The sequence below is a fragment of the Xyrauchen texanus genome, chromosome 4 (genome assembly GCF_025860055.1).
Source record: "Xyrauchen texanus isolate HMW12.3.18 chromosome 4, RBS_HiC_50CHRs, whole genome shotgun sequence".
Lineage (NCBI taxonomy): Eukaryota > Metazoa > Chordata > Actinopteri > Cypriniformes > Catostomidae > Xyrauchen > Xyrauchen texanus.
The window spans coordinates 31,585,865-31,610,604 of NC_068279.1; the positions used below are offsets into that span (position 1 = coordinate 31,585,865).

The window sequence follows — 24,740 nt, forward strand, 5'->3', positions numbered from 1 at the left end:
TCGAATTTTTTTTTTTAGACATTACATTTTGAAATGTCACTCTTTGCTTAGACTGTCATAGTTTTAAACATGTTACAATGTATATTACTTTTAAAATGGCTTTCAATGTCTGTGACTACGAAAAGGCTAAAACATTAAAAGCAATGTATAAAAAGCATCTGAAAAGTAGCCTACCAAAAATAAATAATGAAGGCATTGTATATATAAAAAATAAATAAATAATTAAAAGTTTCTAAGTCAGTTTTAACGTGACTTTCATATAAAGTTCGTTTTAATAATTTTCATGTCATTGGGACATGAAATTGACAGAAACACCCAGTAAATGTAGACTAGATTAAAACAGACTATACTGTACATTCGGCTACATCCAACACACTAAAGTAGTCCAGCTGAGGCTCAGGAATCTGCGCTCAACGGAGCTTTTATTTATTTACCTGCGGGGTTTCCATGAAAACACTCTGTCTGAACTTTCCGCGGCGTATCTCCATCTCCAACGCTGAGCCCCGAGCTATAGTGGCCCTCGCTGTCTGATTTCGGCAAAACATTTACGACTCAAGTGGATCCTTTTCTCCGAAACAGCGCTGTTTATTCTCATTGACCTGAGACTCTCTCTCTCAAGCAGCAGTTTGGTAAGGGAACTCTCCACGTTGCAGTCATCAACACGTTCGTGGAAATCAAATGAGAAGGCGGTTCTCCCGTTTTGGTCTGTTAAAAACTGCAACAGCACAAACACGGATGATCACAAACTTACTCTGCGATCACTGCTGTAATCACGCATCAACAAGACGAGTGATTGAATTCCCAGCACAACTGAGCTGATATTGTGAGGTATGTGAAGCAGCGACCTCTGTTGGCGGCGGTGACGCTGTAACTCAGCAAAGCAGCACATGCATTCACGTCTTCCTCTTTCTAAAATGTTTTGTGACTGACAGACAGATACTGTAAGACGTTACAATTCGAACGCAGACACCTTGACTCGAGACAAATAATGACAGATAGGGTTATGTCAGGTAAAGTTGGCCAATTTTTGGTTTACCATTAGAACAGCATTAATGTCTATGCACATTTTCATTTTCCAGACTGCTCTTTTGTTTGTTTGTTCAGGTCTCGTCTGTCATTTTATGTTGAATATATGTAACAAAAACCGGCTGTTTACGTCCAAGCGCTTTTTAAATATCAAAAGTCCCCTTCGTTGGTTATGGTAAACAGTTCAGGTAAAATGGGCCAGTAAATCTATAGCAAAACCATCACTGTGTATAAAATAAATAAATAAAAGGGCTCTTTTAATTGGTTTAAATTGTTTTAATTTAATAACAGTACATACGTTATATATATATATGTATGTATGTATGTATATATATATATATATATATATATAAAACAAATGTAACATACACACGCACACACACACACAAACATTGGCGGCCAAAAGTTTGTAGTAATGTATTTACTATTACAATATGAAATGTATTTGTATTTTATCAGAATTTCTTAAACTAATTCAAAGATTTCTCATTAAAAAAATCCTCCACGTGCAGCAATGACAGCTTTGCAGATCCTTGACATTCTAGCTGTCAGTGTGTCCAGATACTCAGGTGACCTTTCACCCGACACTTCCTGTAGCACTTGCCATAGATGTGTCTGTCTTGTCGGGCACTTCTCACGCACCTCACAGTCTAGCTGATCACACAAAAGCTCAATGGAGTTAAGATCCATAACACGCTTATCTGTTGTCCAATGTCTGTTTCTTTGCCCACTCCAACCTTTTCTTTTTGTTTTTCTGTTTCAAAAGTGGCTTTTTCTTTGTAATTCTTCCCATAAGGGCTGCACCCCTGAGTCTTCTCTTTACTGTACATGAAACTGGTGTTGAGCAAGAAGAATTCAATGAAGCTGTCAGCTTTTTGGCAATTTCAAGCATTGTATTGCATTCATTCCTTGAAACAATGATTGACTGATGAGTTTCTAAAGTTGATCCCCCCCCCCCCCACCCCACCCCAATATTGACCTGAAGACATGCCAGTCTATTGCATACTGTGGCAACTCAAAAACAACAACAAAAAAAAAGACAATGTTTATCTTAATTTAATGAACCAATTAGCTTTCAGCTGTGTTTGATATAATGGCAAGTGATTTTCTAGTAACAAATTAGCAATATAGCATGATGTTTGCTGGAAATGGGGCCTGTCTAGATTATCAAAAATGACTTTTTTCAAATCGCGATGGTGCTGTTTTTTACATCAGTAATGTCCTGACTATACTTTGTGATCAGTTGAATGTCACTTTGCTGAATTAAAGTACCAATTTCCTTCCAAAACAGCAAAATCTGTACATTATTCCAAACATTTCACCACAAGTGTACAGGTATAGTTAGCATGCAAGGGCACTCCTCCGGACACCTCTATAAAATAATATGTCCTGCCTACCTTATCAAACTCAGACCAATCAAATAAGTTGAAAAGTGTCAAGTGCTATTATGGAAACTGCTTAGTTTGCAGTCATTGTACATTGAATCTTAAAGAACTATGACCCTCCAACTTCATCTGGCTAGCTGACATCATCCAAAGGAAATGTATAATCCTGACCATGTGATTCAGAATTCCAGGTTAGCTAAATCCATTACAACATTTGCGACTGTAGTAAACAAAAACTCTTCCAGATTTTAAGAAGTTCATGGTCAACTTGGTCACCACTAAGCCTGTGCAGAGAGTAGACATGCAGACAACAGAGGTGAAGTGTCAACATACAGTATACAGTTAATTGGAATTAATGGTCTGGTGCAGGAAATACAGTATATAGGCTGGGCTGGTAACTGAAAGATTGTTGGTTTGAATTTGCACAAGGTGATTCATGAGACATCACAATTGTTCACTTAACCACATTGCTTCAGGGGAATTGTCTGTGTAGTGTAGCCGATTATAATTTATTCTTAATAAAAGCATGTACTAAATTATTACTTACTATAAAAAATAATTTTAAATGATCTTGGAATTGTTGTAGGTAATTTTAAACTGTCACTATAGACATTTTAGAATACATTTAATAATTCTTAACACACCTTTGGGGGCTTCTCTCTTTAAATCCAGGGTGTGTGGGAAAAGTAACTTTAACTGAACAATTTTTTTAATGTTACTTTTGAAATAAAATGTAGCATTTAGAACATCACAGGGACAGAAAAACAATACCTATATCTGTCACACATTATGCCAGATATAGGTATAATTATAGATATTAATTTATTCAGGTCAGAGGAGTCAGATCTTTTTTTGCTTACTTCATCTTCAGGTTTATTATTTATTTATATATATATATATATATATATATATATATATATATATATATATATATATATATATATATATATATATATATTTGTATTAAGAGTGATACAATACAATTCACATTTTTAAATAAAAATGGGAAGTGCCTATTACTCCATAAAATAAGAAATAAAGGGTTGCCATTTGTGGAAAAACTTGTCAGTTTATCCTCTCATCGTATATTTTATTTTCTCGAGTTTAAAAAAAACACATTATGTCCCTAAGCCACTGGGAGATGGATGGATATTTAGCACACTTCCAATGCATCAGTAAGGAACGTCTTGCTATTAAGGATGTGAAAGCTGTAATATCCTTTTGTATAGTGCTTAATGGAACTGAGGCATCAGGAATCCCAAATATAGCAATCAATGGGCAAGGTGTTAGATTTATTCTGAGAATAGAGGACATAATAATAAAGAAACTGTCCAAAAACCATACAGATCAGGGAAAAGAAAAAACATATTACTGAGATGACAGGGAGAGCCATGGCATTTATCACATTTGTCTTCCACTGCTGGATATATTACAGAAAGTATCGACTTAGACCAATGGACCCTTTGTAAAACTTTGAATTGGATGAGTCCAAGACGAGCACAAGAAGAGGTAGACTGTATCCTATCTATAGCACGTTCCCAAAACTCTTTACTTATTTGTACTCCTAATTCCATTTCCTATGCATTCTTAATTATTGTACTCGACTGACTGCTTAAAGCCAGAATAAAGTCATATATCTTTGAAATCATTCCTCTCTGATGTGGATTATATGAGAGCAAGATCTCCCAAGGCTGTTCTGGAGTTGCAGAGGGGAAATTAGGGAAACATCTAGAAACAACAGGAAGGTCATAAGTATATGACAAGTTGGCAAAACTATCAAAGACACCATCTAAACCCCAAATAAAATAACACATTATTTTATCCATTGAATCAAAGAATAATTTTGGCAGAAAAAGAGGAATTGACTGAAATAAGAAAATACATTTCGGTAATTTATTAATTTTGACAGCATTGAGCCTACCATTTAGAGAAAGGGGGAGGTTACCCCAACTTTGAATATTGGATTTAACCCTTGAGATAAGGGGAGTGAAATTAGCCAATGCAAGACGAGACAAAGAACGTGTCACATTAATACCTAGGTATTTAAACCCTAACTGACTAAACTGAAAAGGTAGATCTTACTGTTGGAGATAAAATGCTGCAGTATTGATGGGAAAACAGTCCGTTTTCTCCAAATCTTATTTTAACCCGAAACGGAACTGAAGGTCTGCAGAACACCCAAAACAGCAGGCATAGAAGCAATAGGATCGGTTACATACAGTAACAAATCATCCGCATATAGCGACAATTTGTATTCAACACCGTATCGGACTATTCCTTTAAATAAATGGGAAGATCCTAATAGGCTAGACAGAGGAATGATAGCAACCGCAAAGAGCAAAAGCGATAAGGGACAGCCTTGGCGACACCCTCATCCAAGAGCAAAATAATCATAAAGAATATCGTTAGTATGATCACTGGCTTTAGGGGATGAGTAAAGGAGGCGAATCCAAGAAATACATTTATCCCAGAATCCTAATTTCAAAACTGCAAACAAGTACTCCCACTCAACCCTGTCAAATGCTTTTTCGAAGAAATTACAATCTCAGGAAGTTCAGCCGAATGCTTTGAATAAATTATATTAAAGAGTGTACAGGTATTAAACAACTTTATAAAACCATTTTACTCTTCAGATATAATATAAGGGAGCACGTTCTCTAAATGAGATCCAATTACTTTTGCCAACACTTTTACATCTGCATTAAGCAGAGAAAGTGGTCTATATGAACCACAGGAGGTTGGATCTTTACCCTCCTTAAGAAGGAGAGCTATAGTGGCTTGAGTCAGAGTTGGTGGCAAAGAACCAAGTTCCAAGGATTCATTGGACACAGATAAAAGCAATGGTGCCAATTTTCCAATAACCATTTTAAAAAAATCTTTAGGTTTTTCTTTAAGAAACGTTCCCTGTTTCAGTTGTTTGATTCTGTATGGGACTTTCTGCATACACATGAAGAGGAGATGTTGAGCATAAGGCAAAACCATTAGGTCATATTTTAAGGACTGATAACTGCTATGGTGTAATATGACATTGCATTAAAAAGAAAGAGATTCATTATAGCTAACCTTAAAGGAATATTCTGGTTTAAATACAAGTTAAGCTCAATCGACAGCATTTGTGGCATAATGATGCTTAACACAAAGAAATGTCATTTGTATCGACCTCCTTTTCTTTAAAAACAAAACAAAAATTGAGGTTACAGTGAAGCACAATGAAAGTGAATGGGGGTAGTAGCTTGTTTGCAGTCACGTGATTCTGATGACGCATTAAATTCAGAAGTGAAAAGCAGAATGGACGAGATGGAGGAAAGTCCATACTGTACTAGTTGACTAGCTGATGCTATTATGAGAGAAAGGTATAAACAGAAAATCACAACATATGTTGGAAGCTGTTATGAAGAGGAGCGATTTTTCAATGGAATTTAAATACTTGTCTGCCATCGAGGTGGTAGATATAAGCAACTACCTTGTCCTCCAGATATCCTTCTACTCCAGAAAACAAATGAAAGCATAGAAAACTATGGAGGCATATCATTTTTATTTTAGTGGTTGGGTCAATGACCTCGGTACCAAGGTACTCCACGATGAATGTAGTTTTCACTCGGGTGAGGGGCATTTCTTTTTTGTCCTTTGGATTAACCTAGCAACAAAAATTAAACGCTGCTGCGCCTCTCGATGTTAGCATTACGGTGGTTTACTTTACGTTATTAGGTTAACCACTCTCAAAGGTCCGCCGAAATGCCACTAAAGACATGGATCATTGCGAAACAAGATGGAGAAGTCATTGCAGCTCTTTGCAATTTCATAGCAGGGTAAGTTATTTATGTTCGCCTCTATTTTTGTGTAACTGTTAAGTATTAGCGTACCATACATATCATTACTATTGTTTTGTACCCTACTCTACTAAGGGAAATTACAGCAACTGTCAATTTCTTTAACACACTTCAGATAACACAGCAAAAGGAAGATCAAACACTGCAACTACAATTCATATGGTTTGTCTTAGACTAAGAAAAAGTCACTGCGGGGCAGTGGTGGCTCAGTGGTTGAGGCTCAGGGTTACTGACCAGAAGGTCGGGGGTTCAAGCCCCAGCACCACCAAGATGCCACTGTTGGGCCCTTGAGCAAGGCACTTAACTCCAGGTTGCTCCAGGGGGATTGTCCCTGTAAGTATAAGTGCACTGTAAGTCACTCTGGATAAAAGCGTCTGCCAAATGCATAAATATAAATGTAAAAAAAAAATGTATAGTCCCTAACAGATGGGTTTAAAAAGTCTCAAAATATCTGCAAAATTTTGGAGTGGTGGTGGCGTAGTGGCTAAAGCACAAGGCTGTTAATCAGAAGGTTGTTGGTTCAAACCTCACGGCCACCACCATTGTGTCCTTGAGCAAGGCACTTAACTCCAGGTTGGTCCGGGGGGTTGTCCCTGTAATAATTGCACCGTAAGTCGCTTTGGATAAAAGCGTCTGCCAAATGCATAAATGTAAAAACAACACAAATTGTAGTTGCAATGTCATATCTTAAATCTTCCATGTTATGGACCACATAAGTGTGTGTAAGAAATAGTCAGTTACTGTCATTTCACTTAATTGGGCAGTACTTTATGATCTTTATGCTTTTCAAATTTTTCAGATTCCTGCTGCTCCCATAGCTCTTATTGACTTCTCAGCAAAATCCAAAAAACAAAAACTGGATGATGCCATCGCTGGGAAATCAACTGAACAACTGAAGGTTGAGAAACCAGTTCAATGTCCAAGAGTGAAGTGAGGGTCAGAAACATATGCTAGGTTCTTTGAGTCCTTAAGCAGGAACTGTCCAAGGAGTGCTGCACTGATGGCTAGGGAGAATTACCACTAGGAATTTGTTTCCAAATCTTGTATGCTGCCTAAAACTGTTCTTGAATACAGAACAACAGAGTCTCTGAAGCTCCCCCTCAAAGAGCTTGGAGAGCTATGTCAGGATTTCCAGCTAGAAGAGCTAAACTCTTCTCAGGTCCAGGCTGTAGAGAAAGCAACTCCTAGCCAGGGTGCATTCAGGATTTGGTATTGACAAAGAGCTGGACACATAACTGCCTCTAAGCTTAAACAAGTTCTTAAAATGAACCCTCTGAAACCAAGTGCTTGATAAAGACCATATGCTACCTAGCGGCACACAAGTTCACCACAGTCACGACTAGGTATTTAGGGATTGAATTAGGATAAGACAGAGGTGATATTTTGTGTAAGACTAGCACAAGAGTCTCCATAAGGTATGGGCTTGTAAAACAAGGGTTAGGCAGGGGTAGAGTTAAGTATAGGTGTTAGGATAATGGTAAATATTTAAACCATTTAACTGTAAATACTAAAATACTGACCCACACCAAAGTTACTAAATTCAACACTAAATATTAAATTATCATTTCATTTGTTGCTGATTGTTTCTGTGTACTGTTTACAGTTACGGATGCAAACGTGAGGCACAAGCCAGAAGATAGTAGGAGAGGCTGATGGGTCTGGAGCACAAGGGATTCTCCTGTATGGAAAGTGGTCTCTGGCTGAATCCCAAGTGGCCATACATGGGAGCCTCGCCTGATGGGATTGTCACATGCAACTCATGGAACTGGGATTTGCGAGATAAAAGGTAATATTATGGTTCATTATAAATGTGCTAAAAACGATGTTTGACATGTAAAATAATAATTTCACTTTATTATAAAGATAGAAAGCATTTAAACTGTGGAAAGACATTACATGTTAGTCATTACACTGACTAACATGAATGTATCTTTTTTTAATCAGATGTTTACTGAGAAGATTAAATAAAAATTAGAAGATTAAATGATATAACAAAAGTATTAGTAGCTTCTTATTTACAAGAACTAAAACAGTGTACACTTTGTAAATTGGATTAAAAGTAATTAAAGTTCGAACTTTTAAGACCTAGGGCTAAAATCAAACAAAGCTACTGTGGCGTATCTTCTTGTGTCCGCTCTGATTTGGAATTGTGAGAAGCTAGATCAACTATCCTTCATCTAGCTTATTACAGCTAATTTGGTATTTATGTCTACGTAAGAAACTTTGCCAGACTCTACAGTACCTTTCGATTGAATTTAGCCCCTAGGTTATATACACAAAATTCCCTAAAAACACAATGTTCTGTAATGCTATTATTCTGTTAGTATACCAAAATGTTATATATAATTTATCATTAACATCCAAAGTTTTTCATTTCATAACAATTGTCAATTTGTTTTTATTTTCTGGCTCTGGGTTCTCAGCTGACTCATGGAGATCCAGCAAGGCCTCTGCACCTTCTGCGTGTCTATGTTGATCATCTCTGGACATCATCCTCTCCTCTCGTATACGTAATGCTTCTGACATGTGCTTACCTTTCTGATACCCAATGTTAACTGTAATCTACAGACTCAGTCTACACACTCAACTAAATTTAAAGCACCAGGGCAGCCTAAAGAATACAACACAGTAGCAATAAGGCTGCAACCTGCAAAGACTTTGTTGCTAATGTTATGTATTTTTGTTCAGTTACAGGGGTACAAACTCAAACAAAGAAAAGAAAAAAACAATTACTTTAACTTTACAAAGTACGGAAACAGCTAATGATACATAAACATAGCCACATAAGCTGTATTAACTTACCTTTGACGAAGTAATCACTGCACACACAAGCATTATCCGACTCGGCTCCTCCCGACCGCAGATGCAGGTTTACAAGCAACGCACAGCCACACAATAAAATGTACCGCACAAAAAATAACTATATGCAATACAAATAAACAGATTTGGATATAAATTATAAACATTATACACAAAAGTTAAATGTTCTTAATTGATACTGAATTAATGTCCACACAGTTTTCCAAATCACCTTTTCCTCTTAAGGGAAGACAAGCACATTCTGCAAAGACACTCAAAATAAAGTGAATTGCTGGCAGGAAAAAAGGCAGAAAAGAGGAAAATCAGAATACAGTTAAACTGTACATGTCTCATCTAATAGTTATGGTCTTCCACTGTGGAATTTATCCATTCAGCATCACAGCATGAAACAGTTGAAACATCGTCACAACTCCCAGACGGTTCAGGAAAAACACAGTTCCTATTTATACTCAGCAATAATACCATTTCAAAACATATAAAGCGTTCACAAAAAATGCTACGATAAAGCAGTCATTTAAACAAATCATAGAAATGCCTTATAGACGAATTACAGTTATTAAAATAATTATTTAAGATTTATTTACAAGAAGGCACTTTGTTTAGATGCTATATTTAAAATTGTGACCATCTTAAACATTATTTTGACATATAAGAAGCACTGTCAACATTTGCATGACAACTTATTCTGAATAAGGACAGGGCGATGTGTAAGGCAATTTGTAATTTGTTTGTAAGGCAATGGTACAGGGAACAATGATTTTACAGATGGTTGGAGACTTGGAGTACAGAAGTTTTATGGTGTTGAGAGGGCACAGCAGATGTTGGTATATGAGGGCAGGAGACTGCATCGGATGCTGGCATTGACAGTGGCAGAACTGCATAGAATAAATGAATAGGCAAAATGTAAAACATTATAAGAATATGTACTATCCTGGGCTGCATTTCCCAAAAGCATCGTAAGCCTAAGTACTGTAGATCGTAGAACCACTGGCACCTAATATGGTCTCAACAATCAACTTAAGCTTAGGAGGCTTTTGGGAAATGCAGCCCCGGCCTATTTTTGTCTTATATTTTTGTCAGGTGAGTTAGAAACTAAATTACAATACTCAAACGACTCTCATGCGATTAAGTGCATTTAAAGGGATAGTTCACCATTTACTCACCGTCATGCCATCCCAGATATGTATGACTTTCTTTCATCTACTGAACATAAATTAAGATTTTTTAAAATAATATTTCAGCTCTGTATGTCTTCACAATGCAAGTGAATGGGTGCCAAAATTCTGAAGCTCCAACAATCCATTTAAGGGCAACATAAAAGTCCTCCAGACGTCTGCACTGGTTTAATACATATCCTTTTTTACTATAAATTATCCTCCCTGCTCAGTCAATCTCCACTTCAGGTTCACTTTCCCATCCTTCTTCTTCGATTACAGTTTTAATACATATCGATCCCTACTGGGCAGAGAAGGAAATTTATGATAAAAAAAAAAAATGACTTAAACCATGATCTGTTTCTCACCCACACCTATCATATTGCTCCTGAACACATGTATTGAATCACTGGAGTCGTATAGATTACTTTTATGCTCCCTTTATGTGGATTTGGAGATTCAAAGTGAATCATAGGATTTACATTTTTGGGTGAATATCCCTTTAAGCACTTTGAAATATCTCAAAATGATCTTCAGAGGAACAGTTATTTTTTTATTTACAAATTAAATGCAAACAAAGCGACAGCTCTAATAATATAGGTGGACATCATGACCATAAAATTAATCATGTCCACTCACCTTTTCCACTGTTATGACCAAACTGAAAAGAGCTGGCCTTATAACATCTATTTATTACAGGGATGTGCGCTCTCCCCACTACTCTTCTCCCTGTACACAAATAACTGCACCGCCAAGGACCCCTCTTGTCAAGCTCCTGAAGTTTGCAAATGACACTACTGTCTTCGGCCTCATCCAGGATGACGATGAGTCTGCATACAGAAGGGAGATTGAACAGCTGGCTGTCTGATGCAGTCAAAACAACCTGGAGATCAACATGCTCAAAATGGTGGCGAGGATAGTGGACATTAGGAGGAACACACCAGCATCGACCCCACTCACCATTCTGAACAGCAAAGTGGCAGCAGTGGAGTCATTCAGGTTCCTGGGCACTACCATCTCACCGGACCTGAAGTGAGAAACATATTTGTATATATATATAGTATTATTATTTATTTCTACATATACTTATATTTTCTATTCGCTTTTTTTATTATCTCTGTCTTGTTGTATTGTTTGTGCACTGACAAATTCCTTATATGTGTAAGCATACTAGGAAATAAAGCTCATTCTAATTCTGATTATTAGAGTTTGAGTCCTGCACTGTCTGAAATTATCATAATATTTAGTTTTAAAATTTTTACTGCACAATCAAAGCATAAATATTTTTAAAATGTTTATTCAAAACAAAGTGTTTTTTTAGAATATAAAAACAACCAATATTGTTTGGTATTTAAATCAGTAAAAATACCAGTTTAAAACAGTAATCATAAAAAAGTCTTATATATTTAAAGGTTTACATACTCTGCAAAGATTCAGATATGTTTATTCCTGTTTATTTACAAGGCAGTACATTTTCAATGCGTTGTGTCGTTGTAGCTGATTTTGATCTCGAGTCTTCCCACTGCATTAACAAGCCTGTGACCAGCAGATGTCCTCAGCGTGCTGTGTTTGGAGCGCTCTTAAACAGAAGGCTGCGTGCTAGATGGGACGCGTCCTTTGAAGCCTGCAGTATACCGAGCATCCTCCTTTAAACAAGCCTGGTTTAAACGAGACGGCCTTCGTAGGACAATCACGCCACTCTTTAACAAGGGCGAGCGCTTTGAGTGAGAAGTGAACAAAGTCCCTCTGGAAGGGAATATATGAGGTAAAATGTAGGAGAGTTATAATAATGTAAAAAGAAAAGAACATTGATTTCACAGGTGTACTTTTAGTCTAATACTTTATTTTAATTATATATTACTATAATTATACATATTATATACCCTGCACCCATTTGGTACTTCAACTTGGGAATTCAAATTCCTTGCATTTGAACATCATATTTAAGGGCAAATTGGCATCATTTTTTAGACATTTCTGTTGACGCAAAGAATTGTGGTTTGTGCGAACACGCAGGCCCTGCCACTTGATTAGGCAACTCAGGGCTGGGCATGCATCCTCATGGCCACACCCTCCTCCTTGTCACACCTTGTTTAAAGGAAAGCAGAAACAGCGCTTGTCAAAGCACAGGGCTTTTTGCTTTTTCTCAAGAATATTCTGGGGAAGGAATTAAAACACTGCAGATATAAAGACACCACAAACTCACAAAGAGTGAAAATATGAGCAATTATTATATTAAATTAAATCAAAGTCAATTAAATATTATTTTAAATAATTAAAATTGCATTTATGCTGATACGGGTATGGTTTTTGGCCTGTCGCTATGCTTGTTCTTTTTCAGCAGGACTTTTAATTTGCAAATTGAAGGCAAAAATGATAAAGAAATCATATTTGCACATTGTTCTAAGAATAGTCTCATTGTTAAGCAATGTTTTGGCATAAGTATATGTTATTTTTTATAAAATATCAATAATTTTATCAGTGTCCCCTGATTTCATGTCAGCTCTGTTGCCCTCAACAAAAACATTGTAAAATAATGGTACATTCCAGTGACATCACTTCCAGGAATTTACATAATCTCTTAACCAACAGTTCCAACATTTAATACACAATTAAGTTCCTCTCTCTCTTCTATAATGTTCTATGTGTGATGATTTATGAGGTTTGACTGAGGGGGGACATCATGCAATGTCAAAACTGTTATTATTTTATAGTATAAATTTAAACAATGATTTATTTAACTTAATATAATCAATATCTACAAGTAATATCCTTTCAAAGTGTACAACATGTGCTATTGTGAACTTGATCTATTAGCTAGCAATTAGCAAATTAGCTTTAAATCGTCAAACCTGTTACTGTCAGCCCTGTTACTTTTCCAGAGTAACGGGTTTTGACGTGGGTAATAGGTTAGGTTAGGGTTAGGTAACCTCACCGTAGCCACACTGTTTATAATGTTTATCTGTGTAAAATACAAATATTTTTAAAGGTCATCCTGGGTGTATTATTGAGCTAATTCCTATATCATTCAGTGTGGGTGGCATATGAGCATCAGCTACATTTTTAGTTAGTTTTGTTAGTATTAGTATTGTTGGAACATGCATCTGGTAATTGAAGTATTAAATATTTAAATAGTTTTAACATTGTTGTGTTGATTTATATTTTATTTTTATATTTGCACTATAATACACTTTTACAGATGATAGTAGTATGCCAAGTGCAGCAGAAAAACAACGGCTCTGTTGCGTTCGCCGAGATGCAGATCCTAAAGGAAGGGAAAAATACCTTGAATGGGAGAAGCAGAAATGGAGGAGAGACAGAGAGCATTTGTGTAGCTGTTCTCAGTCTGTTTTGAATGACAATTCTCAGTTTGTTTTAATTGCTACAAAATATTATGTTTACATTGTAAGTTTTGAAATTTGTTCCCTCCTTCAATGTGAAAACAAGGTTTTTCACTTTGATATGTGATGTGAAGTTTGTATGGCTGTTCTTATTCTCTTTTAACAGCTACAAAAATGTTATGATTCCCATAAGCTACCAGTTTTTTATCTGATTGCCTTTGGTGAAATGTTGGTTCCGTGCTGGCTGTTGTTGTTTGGTTTTAATGCTGCCAGTTGGTTTTAACATGTTAATGACTGGGATAAGATGATCAGTCTCAATAAAACAATATTGTCCATAACTCATTGTCAGTAATGCATCCATGTAAGTGCAATTACGAACAAGAGCAGTAAGGTGACTGCAGACCCTCGCAATGTTCAAGAAAGTGAAACCAAATTTCAGCATGAAGATCTTGGTCTGGTTTCAGATGATCATAGGAAGACCAAGATCAGATCATCGTCCTTGCCTAATAATTGAACCAGATCAGTAATTTTTAAGTTCTGTGAGGGGACATACTCACACAGATGGACGCATGGGTCTAATTACAATACCCTTAAAACATTAGATCTCTTAGAAATGTAATGTGCTTCACTAATACAACTGCCAAGTAAGTGCAAAACAATATAATTCAATTCTAAAAAGATAAAACTTTACAATATTATGTGAAAAAATATGTGCATTTTATGCCAAAGAATGTGTGTCCTCCTGTCATCCCTGTTACTCTGGTCAGTCCTGTTACTATGACATCAATCCTGTTGCTGTCATTAATTTCTTAAAAATTTAAAACTGATAATTGTGATGGCCTTCCAGATCTTTCCATTGTAACTTTAACTATATTGTATTTTGGACAAGGCCCTTCTTTTAATATCTCTCTTGTAAAAATATATATTTTTCTTAATTGAAATGTGATCACCCTCCAAAATTAGGATCTTCTTGGTCATCTGAATAACAAATATATGATTGAAAAAAATAAAAAATCCAAAATTTGAAACAATCCCAGTGAAAAGAGGGACTAAAATACTGCTCATATATGTGAAAACTATTACATTGTTCCAATTAAAACTATAGTATATAGTAACGCTTGTATCTGTAACTGGGATGACAAAAATATAAAAACATGAGGTAGTTAAATAGTCATAAAATAAGAAGTTACATAGCCTGAGATGGCACAATTTCTTTTCATTTTAAACTGTCTTCATTTCATGGATATAAAAATAATAATTATTATTAAACTTATATTATATTACCAATAACATTTTTGAAAAATAAGTTGAAAAGGCACCGATTTTGTGGAATGACCCACGTGTCGGCTGGCTGAGTTTGCTGGACCGCTCTGTGCCAGAAAGTCCAGGGCCACATTTTAGTCCCAGTCCATCCCTGAAACCACTCCTTTAACATATGGTAGTGCCAGAATTTGACACATGGTTTCAAATGTGGGTGGCAAAACATTTAAAACGAACACACCAATTTTACACGTGATCATGATAGCTGTATGGCCTACATGAGAAATGAACATTTAAAAGACATTGTTAATGAAAACAAGAAGTATCTAATTGTTATGTGTGTGGGAAGCAGGAGAAGGCAGACGGGTGGTTTGGATCCAAATGCAGTTTTAATTATAAATAACAAATAAGCAAACACAAAGAAAAGTCCACGATGGGAAAAACTAACTCTAACACAAAAGAACACACAGCTGGTAGAACATTCACGAAGGGCCGGAAACAGGGGCATAGGCACGACATGAAACGATACAACGAACGACAAAGGAAAAGGAAAACAACAGGGTTTAAATACACAGACACAATGAAGACTAAACGAGACACAGGTGAAACACTGATGAGTGCAGGCAGTGAGGGAGGCCAGGAATTGTGGGAATTGTAGTTCTTTAGACAAAGACAAGTGAAACACGGAGCGGACAACAAGGAAAACGTGACATGGAACGGGATAAGTGACATGTGAAACAGAAAACACGGGGCAGACAACACGGGAACGTAACACTAATAACCATTGTAACATTTATAGGGGCACTGTAAATTTATAATATACACCAGATAGCATAGCCTATTTTCCAGGGAGGAGTCTAGGAAAAGATACAATGAGTTATCTGATGAGTCCTGGATTGAGCAGGCTGATAAAAAGTCCTGATAAAAAAAAGAGTTTTTGCCTCCCCTCACCAGCATCTTGATTTGTTTTCCAGTTGAATTTTGAGAATTTTTTTATTTTGTTTTTGTTACTTTTTCTTATTTGGATTTTATTCCTTTGACTTTAAAATAAATAATATTGTTTGTTTAAATCTTATCCATGTGTGGCCTCCCCTTCATGTTACTCTGCTTTGACCCATGTGGTTTGTGTGTGTGTGTGTGTGTGTGTGTACATACCAGACAGCAATAGTTTGACAATAAGGAAGGATACAAGTTTTTTATATATATGTTTTTTTAAAAATTCAAGATTATTAATAACAGCATAAACAACGCTATTTACTGTAAATTAGTTTTTATGCAGAATCCTGTACAGTTTCATTGTCTTCTGAACCATTAAGTTTCATAACATACCAGTTACTGCAACTGTAGTCCAAACCCCTGTCACTAGTGTTATATAAGTGTTTATATAGAAGTCTCTCATACTTGATTGTAAACAAGACGAGCTTGATTAATCACTTTATTTCAAAGAAGGATACAGCAGTTCATGTAAGTTCCTTTTTTGCACAGAATTATGAACTATGGGACAATCATTATATAATTCAAGAAAAAAAATATATTTACTGAGTTAATGAGAAACTGAAACAGATTCGATTGTTTTGATAAGCAGTTTGTAAAATAGAATACTAAGTATGGAAAGAATAAATAACTACCTGCCTGAGAAGGATCGACGAGACAATTTACTTACTTACTTAGCTACTTATTTATTGGGAAACAAAATACATTTCAGATACTGTTCCTTTTTTGCACAGATTTCCACATCCAGCTAAAAATATTTTAACATTCTAAACTTATTTTCTAATCATTTGTAATGTCATCACTGTAACTATATTAATATTAATACATTTTAAATTTAATCTAGACAATGCTTTTATATGGCTATTGAAAATACTGTATTTCTCATTTGGCACTACGTAAAAAATATATAACCAATCCATAGTAATACTTTCATAAGCCGTTTTCTTGTGAATTATTGTGGCAAAAGAAAAAGAGAAGTGTGGAATCTGAAATCAATATCAACTTAAATGTCTACTGGGCCAAAGAGCACAATGGCCATACCAACACTTTATTATTAGCTGATCTACATCCTCATGCACTGGCATAAAATACTTCCTGAAGGTTTAATTTTCATGGAATTAAACTTCTTGCATGGTCCAAAAATGCCTTTTGGGTAACAGGTAAAAGGAAATGGAGATTCCCCAAAAGGTTTGTCTGGTTTGTTTTAAAAGTAGGTTGCTATGTGTATAAATAACTCAAGGAAATCATTCCATCCTTATTGTAAGCTGCAGATTGTTATCATAACAACAATGATTGTTATGAAGTTATAACAATGCACTTCTCACAGGATCAGTCATCCATTGACTTGCCACATATGGGTGAAGTCACTTTTGTTTCACAATGTGGAAAGTTGTCTAGTCTTAAAGGAAGTCAGATTATCAGTTCATAATTATCTCAAAATAGGATATTAGATTAAGATGTTGGATACTTTTCATATTCAGCTCTTTATTGCAAATGAAAAGTGAACAGAGCAGCTGACACATTAGACCCACACAGACACAATAGTAACCATTTATTCCTTGCAGTGCTCCAAATCAATATATCAGTGAGCCATTTATATAAATACACTGGTGGCCAAACGTTTGGAATCATTTTAACAATTTCACCTCCATTTTGGAAGGAAATTGGTACTTTAATTCATCAAAGTGTCATTCAACTGATCACAAAGTATAGTCAGGACATTATTGATGTAAAAAACAGCACCATCACTATTTGAAAAAATTAATTGTTGATTAAATCTAGACAGGCCCCATTTCCAGCAGCCATCACTCCAACACATTATCCTTGAGTAATCATGCTAAATTGCTAATTAGGTACTAGAAAATCCCTTGTCATTATATCAAACACAGTTGAAAGCTATTTGGTTTGTTAAATGAAGCTTAACATTGTCTTTGTTTTTGAATTGCCACAGTAATATTGGCCTGGAGTGTCTTCAGGTCAATATTAGGTCAAAAATGGCTAAAGAAGAAACACTTTTCTCTAGAAACTTGTCAGACAGTCATTGTTTTGATGAATGAAGGCTATACAATGCTTGAAATTTCCAAAAAACTGAAGATTTCATAAAAAGGTGTGCACTACAGTCTTCAAAAACAAAGGACAACTGGCTCTAACAATGACAGAAAGAGATGCGAAAGGCCAGATGTACAAATAATCAAGAGGATAAATACATCAGAGTCTATAGTTTGAGAAATAGACACCTCACATGTCCTCAGCTGACAGCTTCATTGAATTCTACCTGCTCAACACCAGTTTCATGTACAACAGTAAAGAGAAGACTCAGGGGTGCAGGTCTTATGGGAAGAATTGCAAAGAAAAAGCCACTTTTGAATCAGAAAAAAAGAGGAAAGTTTAGAGTGGTCAAAGACACAGACATTGAACAGATAAGTGTTATGGATCTTAACCCATTGAACTTTTGTGGGATCAGATAGACTGTAAGTTGCATGAGAAGTACCAGACAAGACAGACACATCTGTGGCAAGTCCTACAGGAAGTGTGGGGTGAAATTTCACCTGAGTATCTGGACAATCTGACATCTAGAATGTCAAGGATCTGCAAAGCTGTCATTGCTGCATGTGGAGGATTTTTTGATGACTTTAAACTTTATTACAGGCTCTAGGCCCAACAACAGGACATACATCACAAAAAAAAGAGAGAGAGAGAAAAAAAATAAAAAATAAAAAAATAATTACATAAACATATACATTACACCCTTTTTCACAAAAATCTTAAAAGGCACTCATACCAATGCTTCCATAGGTGTGATTGATATCGGACCGAGCTACACCTGGGAATTGTGAGCCTTACTATAATATAGTTTCTTGACTCATCAAGTCGACCCATAAACTTAAACATTAGGTTCCTCAAGAGGGCCTGTAAACAGCTTAGCCTCAAGTCACAAACAAGCTTACTTGCACTGCTGCTCCTGGGCTTCTTCAGCAGTATCCTCAGACAATCATTATATGCTACCTGCAGTTTACGCATGGTCTCCTTTCTGTAGTTGACCCATAATGGGGCAGCATACATAGGGGTACAGTAAGCACGAAACAAGTGCACTTTCATATCATCAGAGCAGTAATGAAATTTCCTGACTAACATGTTCGCTTGTACATACAACATTTGTCTTTGCCTATACATGTCAGCATCATCTTCCATCTTGTCAGTAATGATATGCCCAAGATATTTTGTACAGTTAGATACACAGATACATTGCCCTGACAGGTAAAACATAGGAAAGTGCAGCTTCTGATCTTCTCTAGTCCTACAAACCAACACAACACTCTTCCTTGCATTGTACTTGTACATCAAACTCACCCCCATACTTGGAGCATATATCCAACAACTGCTGGAACCCAACAGTACTGGGGGACATAACAACTAAATCATCTGCGTACATCAGGTGGTTTAACAGAGTGTTCCCTATTACACATCCCGTCTTACATATCCCCAACTGCTTTGAGAGATTATCCATATATAAGTTAAACAGTGCCGGAGACAAAAGCCCCCTGCCGTACTCCATTCCTTACACTAAATGGTGACGATAAGCGATTTCCCCATTTAACCTGCATGCTTTGTTTTGCATACCAGTAAGCCAGTATATGTATGATGCATCCCGGCACACCCCTAAGCATAAGTTTAGTAAAAAGCTTCTGATGATTTACTCTATCAAATGCCTTGGACGCATCAATAAACCCAATAAACATTGTAGAGCCCTGCCTCCTATAGGATTCAACAGCTTCTTTCAATGCATAGATGCATAGATCAGTACTGTGTTGAGACTTAAAGCCAAATTGATTTTCCGTGGTGTAAATGAGCCCACTGAGTCTATCTAGTAGCATCTTTTCTAACACCTTTGAAAGAATGCTAGCTAGATGAGAAATCTTTGAAGTAGTTTAGGAAGTTCTGAAATGTTTTTTTTTTTTTTTTTTTTTAATTTTAATAGTAATTTTTCACATTATTAATGTCCTGACTATATATTGTGATCAGTTGAAACACACACACACACACTATACAGTAACTAATTATATATATATATATATATATACACATACATACACACACACACACACACACACACACACACACACACACCGATCAGCCACAACATTAAAACCACCTGCCAAATATTGTGTAGGTCTCCTTTGTGCCACCAAACAAGCGCCAACCTGACAATGGATATTCGTCTCACCACAATTGTACAGAGCGGTTATCGGAGTTACCCTAGACTTTGTCAGTTCGACCCAGTCGAACCAGTCTGGCCATTCTCTGTTGACTCTCAAAGTCAAGTCAAGTCAAGTAATTTTTATTTGTATAGTGCTTTTCGCAACACACAGTTTTACAGAAGATCAGGCATTAACAGAAGATAAAACTGTATTGTCTATAATGTCTAAGAGTCATAATTGTTATTGAGTCATAGTTTGATAAAATGCAAAGTGTTTAAAAATAAGTAATTAAATAATAATTGTGTTTATAACCCCAGTGAGCAAGACGGAGGCGACTGTGGCAAGGAACACAAAACTCCATAAGATGTTGGTTAATGGAGAAAAATAACCTTGGGAGAAACCAGACTCACTGTGGGGGCCAGTTCCCCTCTGGCTAACATCACTAATATAATGCCAATAATACTTATGTACAGTATAGTGCAAGTCATGGTTTAAAATGATTCAACTAAGTGTTAAGGGTCAGTGTTTAAACAAAGATTTTGTATGAACAGTAAGATTAATGACTAATGTCTTTGAAATCCATCCTGTATTAACTGCAGAAGTTCACAAAGATGCAATTGTCCATGTTCATGATAGTCTATGTATTCCATTTCAAGAGTGTAGTCCATCAGTACACCAAGGTGATGCAGGCAGAGATCAGTGAGGTGCATCGCAGTTCAACCTGGCCAGTAATTTCGGTGAGGTCTATCCTAAATCCAAGGTTCAGGCAATGGTATATGAAGTATCCCATGTCTTATGGCTGGAGCATCAGTTCATCCTCTGAAGTCCATCGTAATAGACTGAAGTGATGTTTGGCTGGCACCGACTGCATTTAGTCGTCATCATCACACAGCGGCATGTAGCAGAGGAGTCGAACACAAAGCAGGAATGGCGCTGGATCCAGCCGGTTCTGGTGACCTCAGGATAGGAGTCCCAAGGTTGAGACAGGGAAACAAATAAAATATAATTAGCATAGATGCCATTCAATTTATTGCAGAGTTATAAATCACGACCAATGTTTCTGGTTCTGGCAGACCTAACTAAAGTAGCCTAATTGTGGGTTGGAGGATAAATTAGGTGCATGCCTGGCTAAATAGATGAGTCTTTAGTCTAGACTTAAACTGAGGGAGTGTGTCTGCATCTCGAATAGGGTTAGGGAGACTATTCTATAGTTTAAGAGACAAATATGAAAAGGATCTACATCCTTTTGTGGATGTTGATATTCTAGGAACTATTAACAGGTCAGAATTTTGCGATCGTAATGAACGTGATGGAATATAGCGTGGTAGAAGGTCACTTAAGTACTGTGGAGCTAGACCATTCAAAGCTTTCTACGGAGTTAACAGAATTTTAAAATGAATATGACATTTAACAGGTAGCGAGTATAGGGTATTTACATATAGAATTTAGAGATGTGGACTCAATCAGTTAAAATGGGTATTTTACCACCATTGTATGTAGGGTAATTTGCACACATGCTAAATTTAGGGTCTCGAAATATGTGAGCTATGGACTAGATTAAACTGTCCTTGTTGTACCATATTAGGTAATGAAATGTATAGGGGAATTAGTTGTATTACAGGGATGAGATTATTTATCAAAATATATCACAGTCAAATCGTCATTGAATACAGACAAACTTTATTACTATTCTAAACTAATCTAATCTAACACAGATATATACATGAGACAGGTTGGTGAGTAGTGACAGAAGTGACAGAATGTGAAATAACTGATCAGTACATTGAAGATGAACTCTATGGAGTCTATTGACAATGCCTTAAGAACCATTTCATCCTTCTTTGAGTCTACATCGATTTGCTATCGGATTACCCAAAATATTCAATTCACCAGCACTTTGAGCACAATATTGGATGTGTTACTTGCGTGTCCTGGCATCCTTTATGTTGCTTGGTTCTTGGTCGAAAGTTTGTTCCATCGATGTTTTGATCTCTGTGTGATCTCAGTCTGTATGACTGATGATTTTAGCAGTGAAGCGAGGCCTTCTCACTCTTCCTCGGGACGTCGAGTCCCGAGTTCCCTTGGATCTCACATGGGAGGACCTGGTCATCAGCGGAGCGACCAGACGAAGCACGTGCAGGCCGAAGGAGAGCAAGAGGACGAAGAGTCAAGAGAGCGAGTTCTTCCTGTTTGGAACTATTTGAACTGAGATTGGCCGCATACCCCAAAGGTGTCCTGCGCCAAACAGAAGTGACTTTTCAGAGTCACATGGTAAACCGGGCTGTCTTTTCCGACAGCGGAGTTATGGTCCTTTGTTTCAGACTCAAAATAGTCCATATTTAATCATGATCTTTTCTATCTTGAGAATGGTACAAGATACATGATATTCATTGCCATCAGATTTTTCTTCATACACAAACAAATATTTACATACTAAACATGACATGTTTTTATGAATGTTATACATGTAGGTAATAAAACATGAAAATCTCTGGTTACAAAATCATATTGGTTTTACACATCATTGCATTTTATCAAGTTAAATCTTATAGTTACCATTCTTAGTAAAATTAGATAAATCATACAAAATTAAAGATTCTATTTATCAATTATAGGTGATTGCACATTGCTACACACATTTTAAAGAGTTCCATCAGTCTATAATCCTTAATTTGTTAGGTACAAATGTTATCACAGTTCAAAGTGATTTTCAGCATTATCTAGCAATGCTAGATTAAGATGAAATGTCTTAGAGTTCTTAATGGTCCCTGTAACCTTACAAAAGAGAAGTCTGCTTTAACTGTGTGTGAAAGATCAGGTTGCAGAGGGGCCTTTCTGACCAATTAGGACGCCTGGGCCATTTGATTTATGATGGTGAAACATTCCAAACTGAAAGGCTGTTTTTTTTCCTAGATCCAGATATATGTTGTTTAAATTCTTCTGCATCTTACACCAGTCTTGAGGTCATGAACACATTAATTAGTTTTTCGGCATCAGCAACAGAGAGCATGTGTTGTAATGTTGCAATATTTCTTAGGTGGAAGTATGCTGTTCTACAAACATTGGTAATTGGATTTTCAAAGGACACATTGGTATCAAATATAACACCTAAGTTCTTTGCTTTTGAAGATGATTTAACAGTACACCCATCAAGAGTCAAATAATTTTTGAACTGCTTATTTTTAGAAGTTTTTGGTCCACTAATTAGTACCTCTGTTTTGTCGGAATTGAGTTGAAGGAAATTTCTGGCCATCCAATTTTTATTTCATTGACACACTCTGCTAATTTGGAGAATTGTGAAATCTCATCAGGTTTGGAAGACATATAAAGTTGGGCATCATCGGCATAACAGTGGAAACTTATTCCACGATTCCTGAGAATATCTCCCAGGGCAAGCATATACAAGTAGAAAAGCAGAGGCCCTAAAAATGATACCTGTGGCACTCCATACTTTACTTTTGTTTGGTTTGACAATTCCTAATTTACATAGACAAAGTGGTAGCGGTCTGCTAAATAGGACCTAAACCATACTAATGCATATCCACAAATACCAACATAATTCTCCAGCCTATTCAAGAGAATGTCATGATGTATCGGGTCAAATGAAGCACTAAAATCTAAAAGCACTTGAAGTGAAATACAGCTGTGCTCAGATGATAAGAGCAAGTCATTTGTAACTCTAATAAGTGCAGTCTCTGTACAGTGATGAGGCCTAAATCCTGACTGAAATTGTTCATATATACAATTTCTCTGTAGAAATGAACATATTTGGGAGGATACTACCTTTTCTAGTATTTTCGACATAAATGGAAGATTTTAAATTAGTCTATAATTAGCCAGTTCTCCAGTATCAAGTTGTTGCTTCTTAATAAGCGGTTTGATAACTGCCATTTTAAAGTTTCTTGGGACATGTCCTAAGGATAGCGAGGAGATAATAATATTAAAAAGAGGTTCTGAAATTACAGTAAATACCAATACCATAGTTGGTATTGGATCTAACAAACATGTTGTGGCTTTTGATGTTTCGATACGTTTTGTTAGCTCTTCATGACCTATGATAGCGAAGGATTGAAGTTGCACATGAAGAAAATTATGAGACACTGTTTTCTGAAGTGCCATGACAGATGATTGCATAATTCCAATTTTATTTCGGATTATTTTAATTTTCTCAGTAAAGAAATTCATGAAGTCATTACTCTTGTGCTGCGACAGAATATCTTGTCCTGTTGAAGCTTTATTCTTAATCAATTTAGCCACAGTTCTGAATAAACACCTTGGATTGTTGTGGTTATTTTCTATGAGTTTACTAAAATACTGTATGCTGACCTGGCAGCTTTTAGTGCCTGTCTGTAGCTACAGACACTATCCTTCCATGCACTGCAAACTACTTCTAATTTTGTATTCTTCCACTTGTGCTCCATTTTCCAAGCTGCTCTCTTAAGAGCATGAGTGTGATCATTGTACCATGTTGCAGGGCTTGCACACTATCAAGAGTGCTAGAGATGACTATTTATATTTTCTGTTATTTCATCAAGTTCTTCTAGGCTTTGGGGTTTACTCTCGGTGTATGAGATAGATCTGGAAGATTATTAGTGAAGCTATCTTTAGTGGTCGAAAGAATAGTTCTACTTGAACAATAGCATTGTGTAGATTGAGTAACATTATCTGATTGCAGCATACAAGAGATGAGGTAATTATCCGAGATGTCATTGCTCTGCTGCAGAAGTTCTAT

The 24,740-nt window shown here is 36.3% G+C and overlaps 1 protein-coding gene and 1 pseudogene across 3 annotated transcripts in view; one reads left to right on the forward strand and one right to left on the reverse strand.

The window, feature by feature from the left end:
- Window positions 1-739, reverse strand: part of rtkna (rhotekin a) — a 101,110-nt gene extending 100,371 nt beyond the window's left edge. For all 3 annotated transcript variants that reach the window (XM_052115073.1, XM_052115099.1, XM_052115108.1), the window contains exon 1: window positions 435-739. In XM_052115073.1, the coding sequence (XP_051971033.1) occupies window positions 435-545 (111 nt within the window). In that variant the 5' untranslated portion in view covers window positions 546-739. The remainder of the gene's footprint in view (window positions 1-434) is intronic.
- The window catches only part of LOC127635168 (nitric oxide synthase, inducible-like), a 48,275-nt pseudogene that overhangs the window by 8,274 nt on the left and 15,261 nt on the right, over window positions 1-24,740 (forward strand).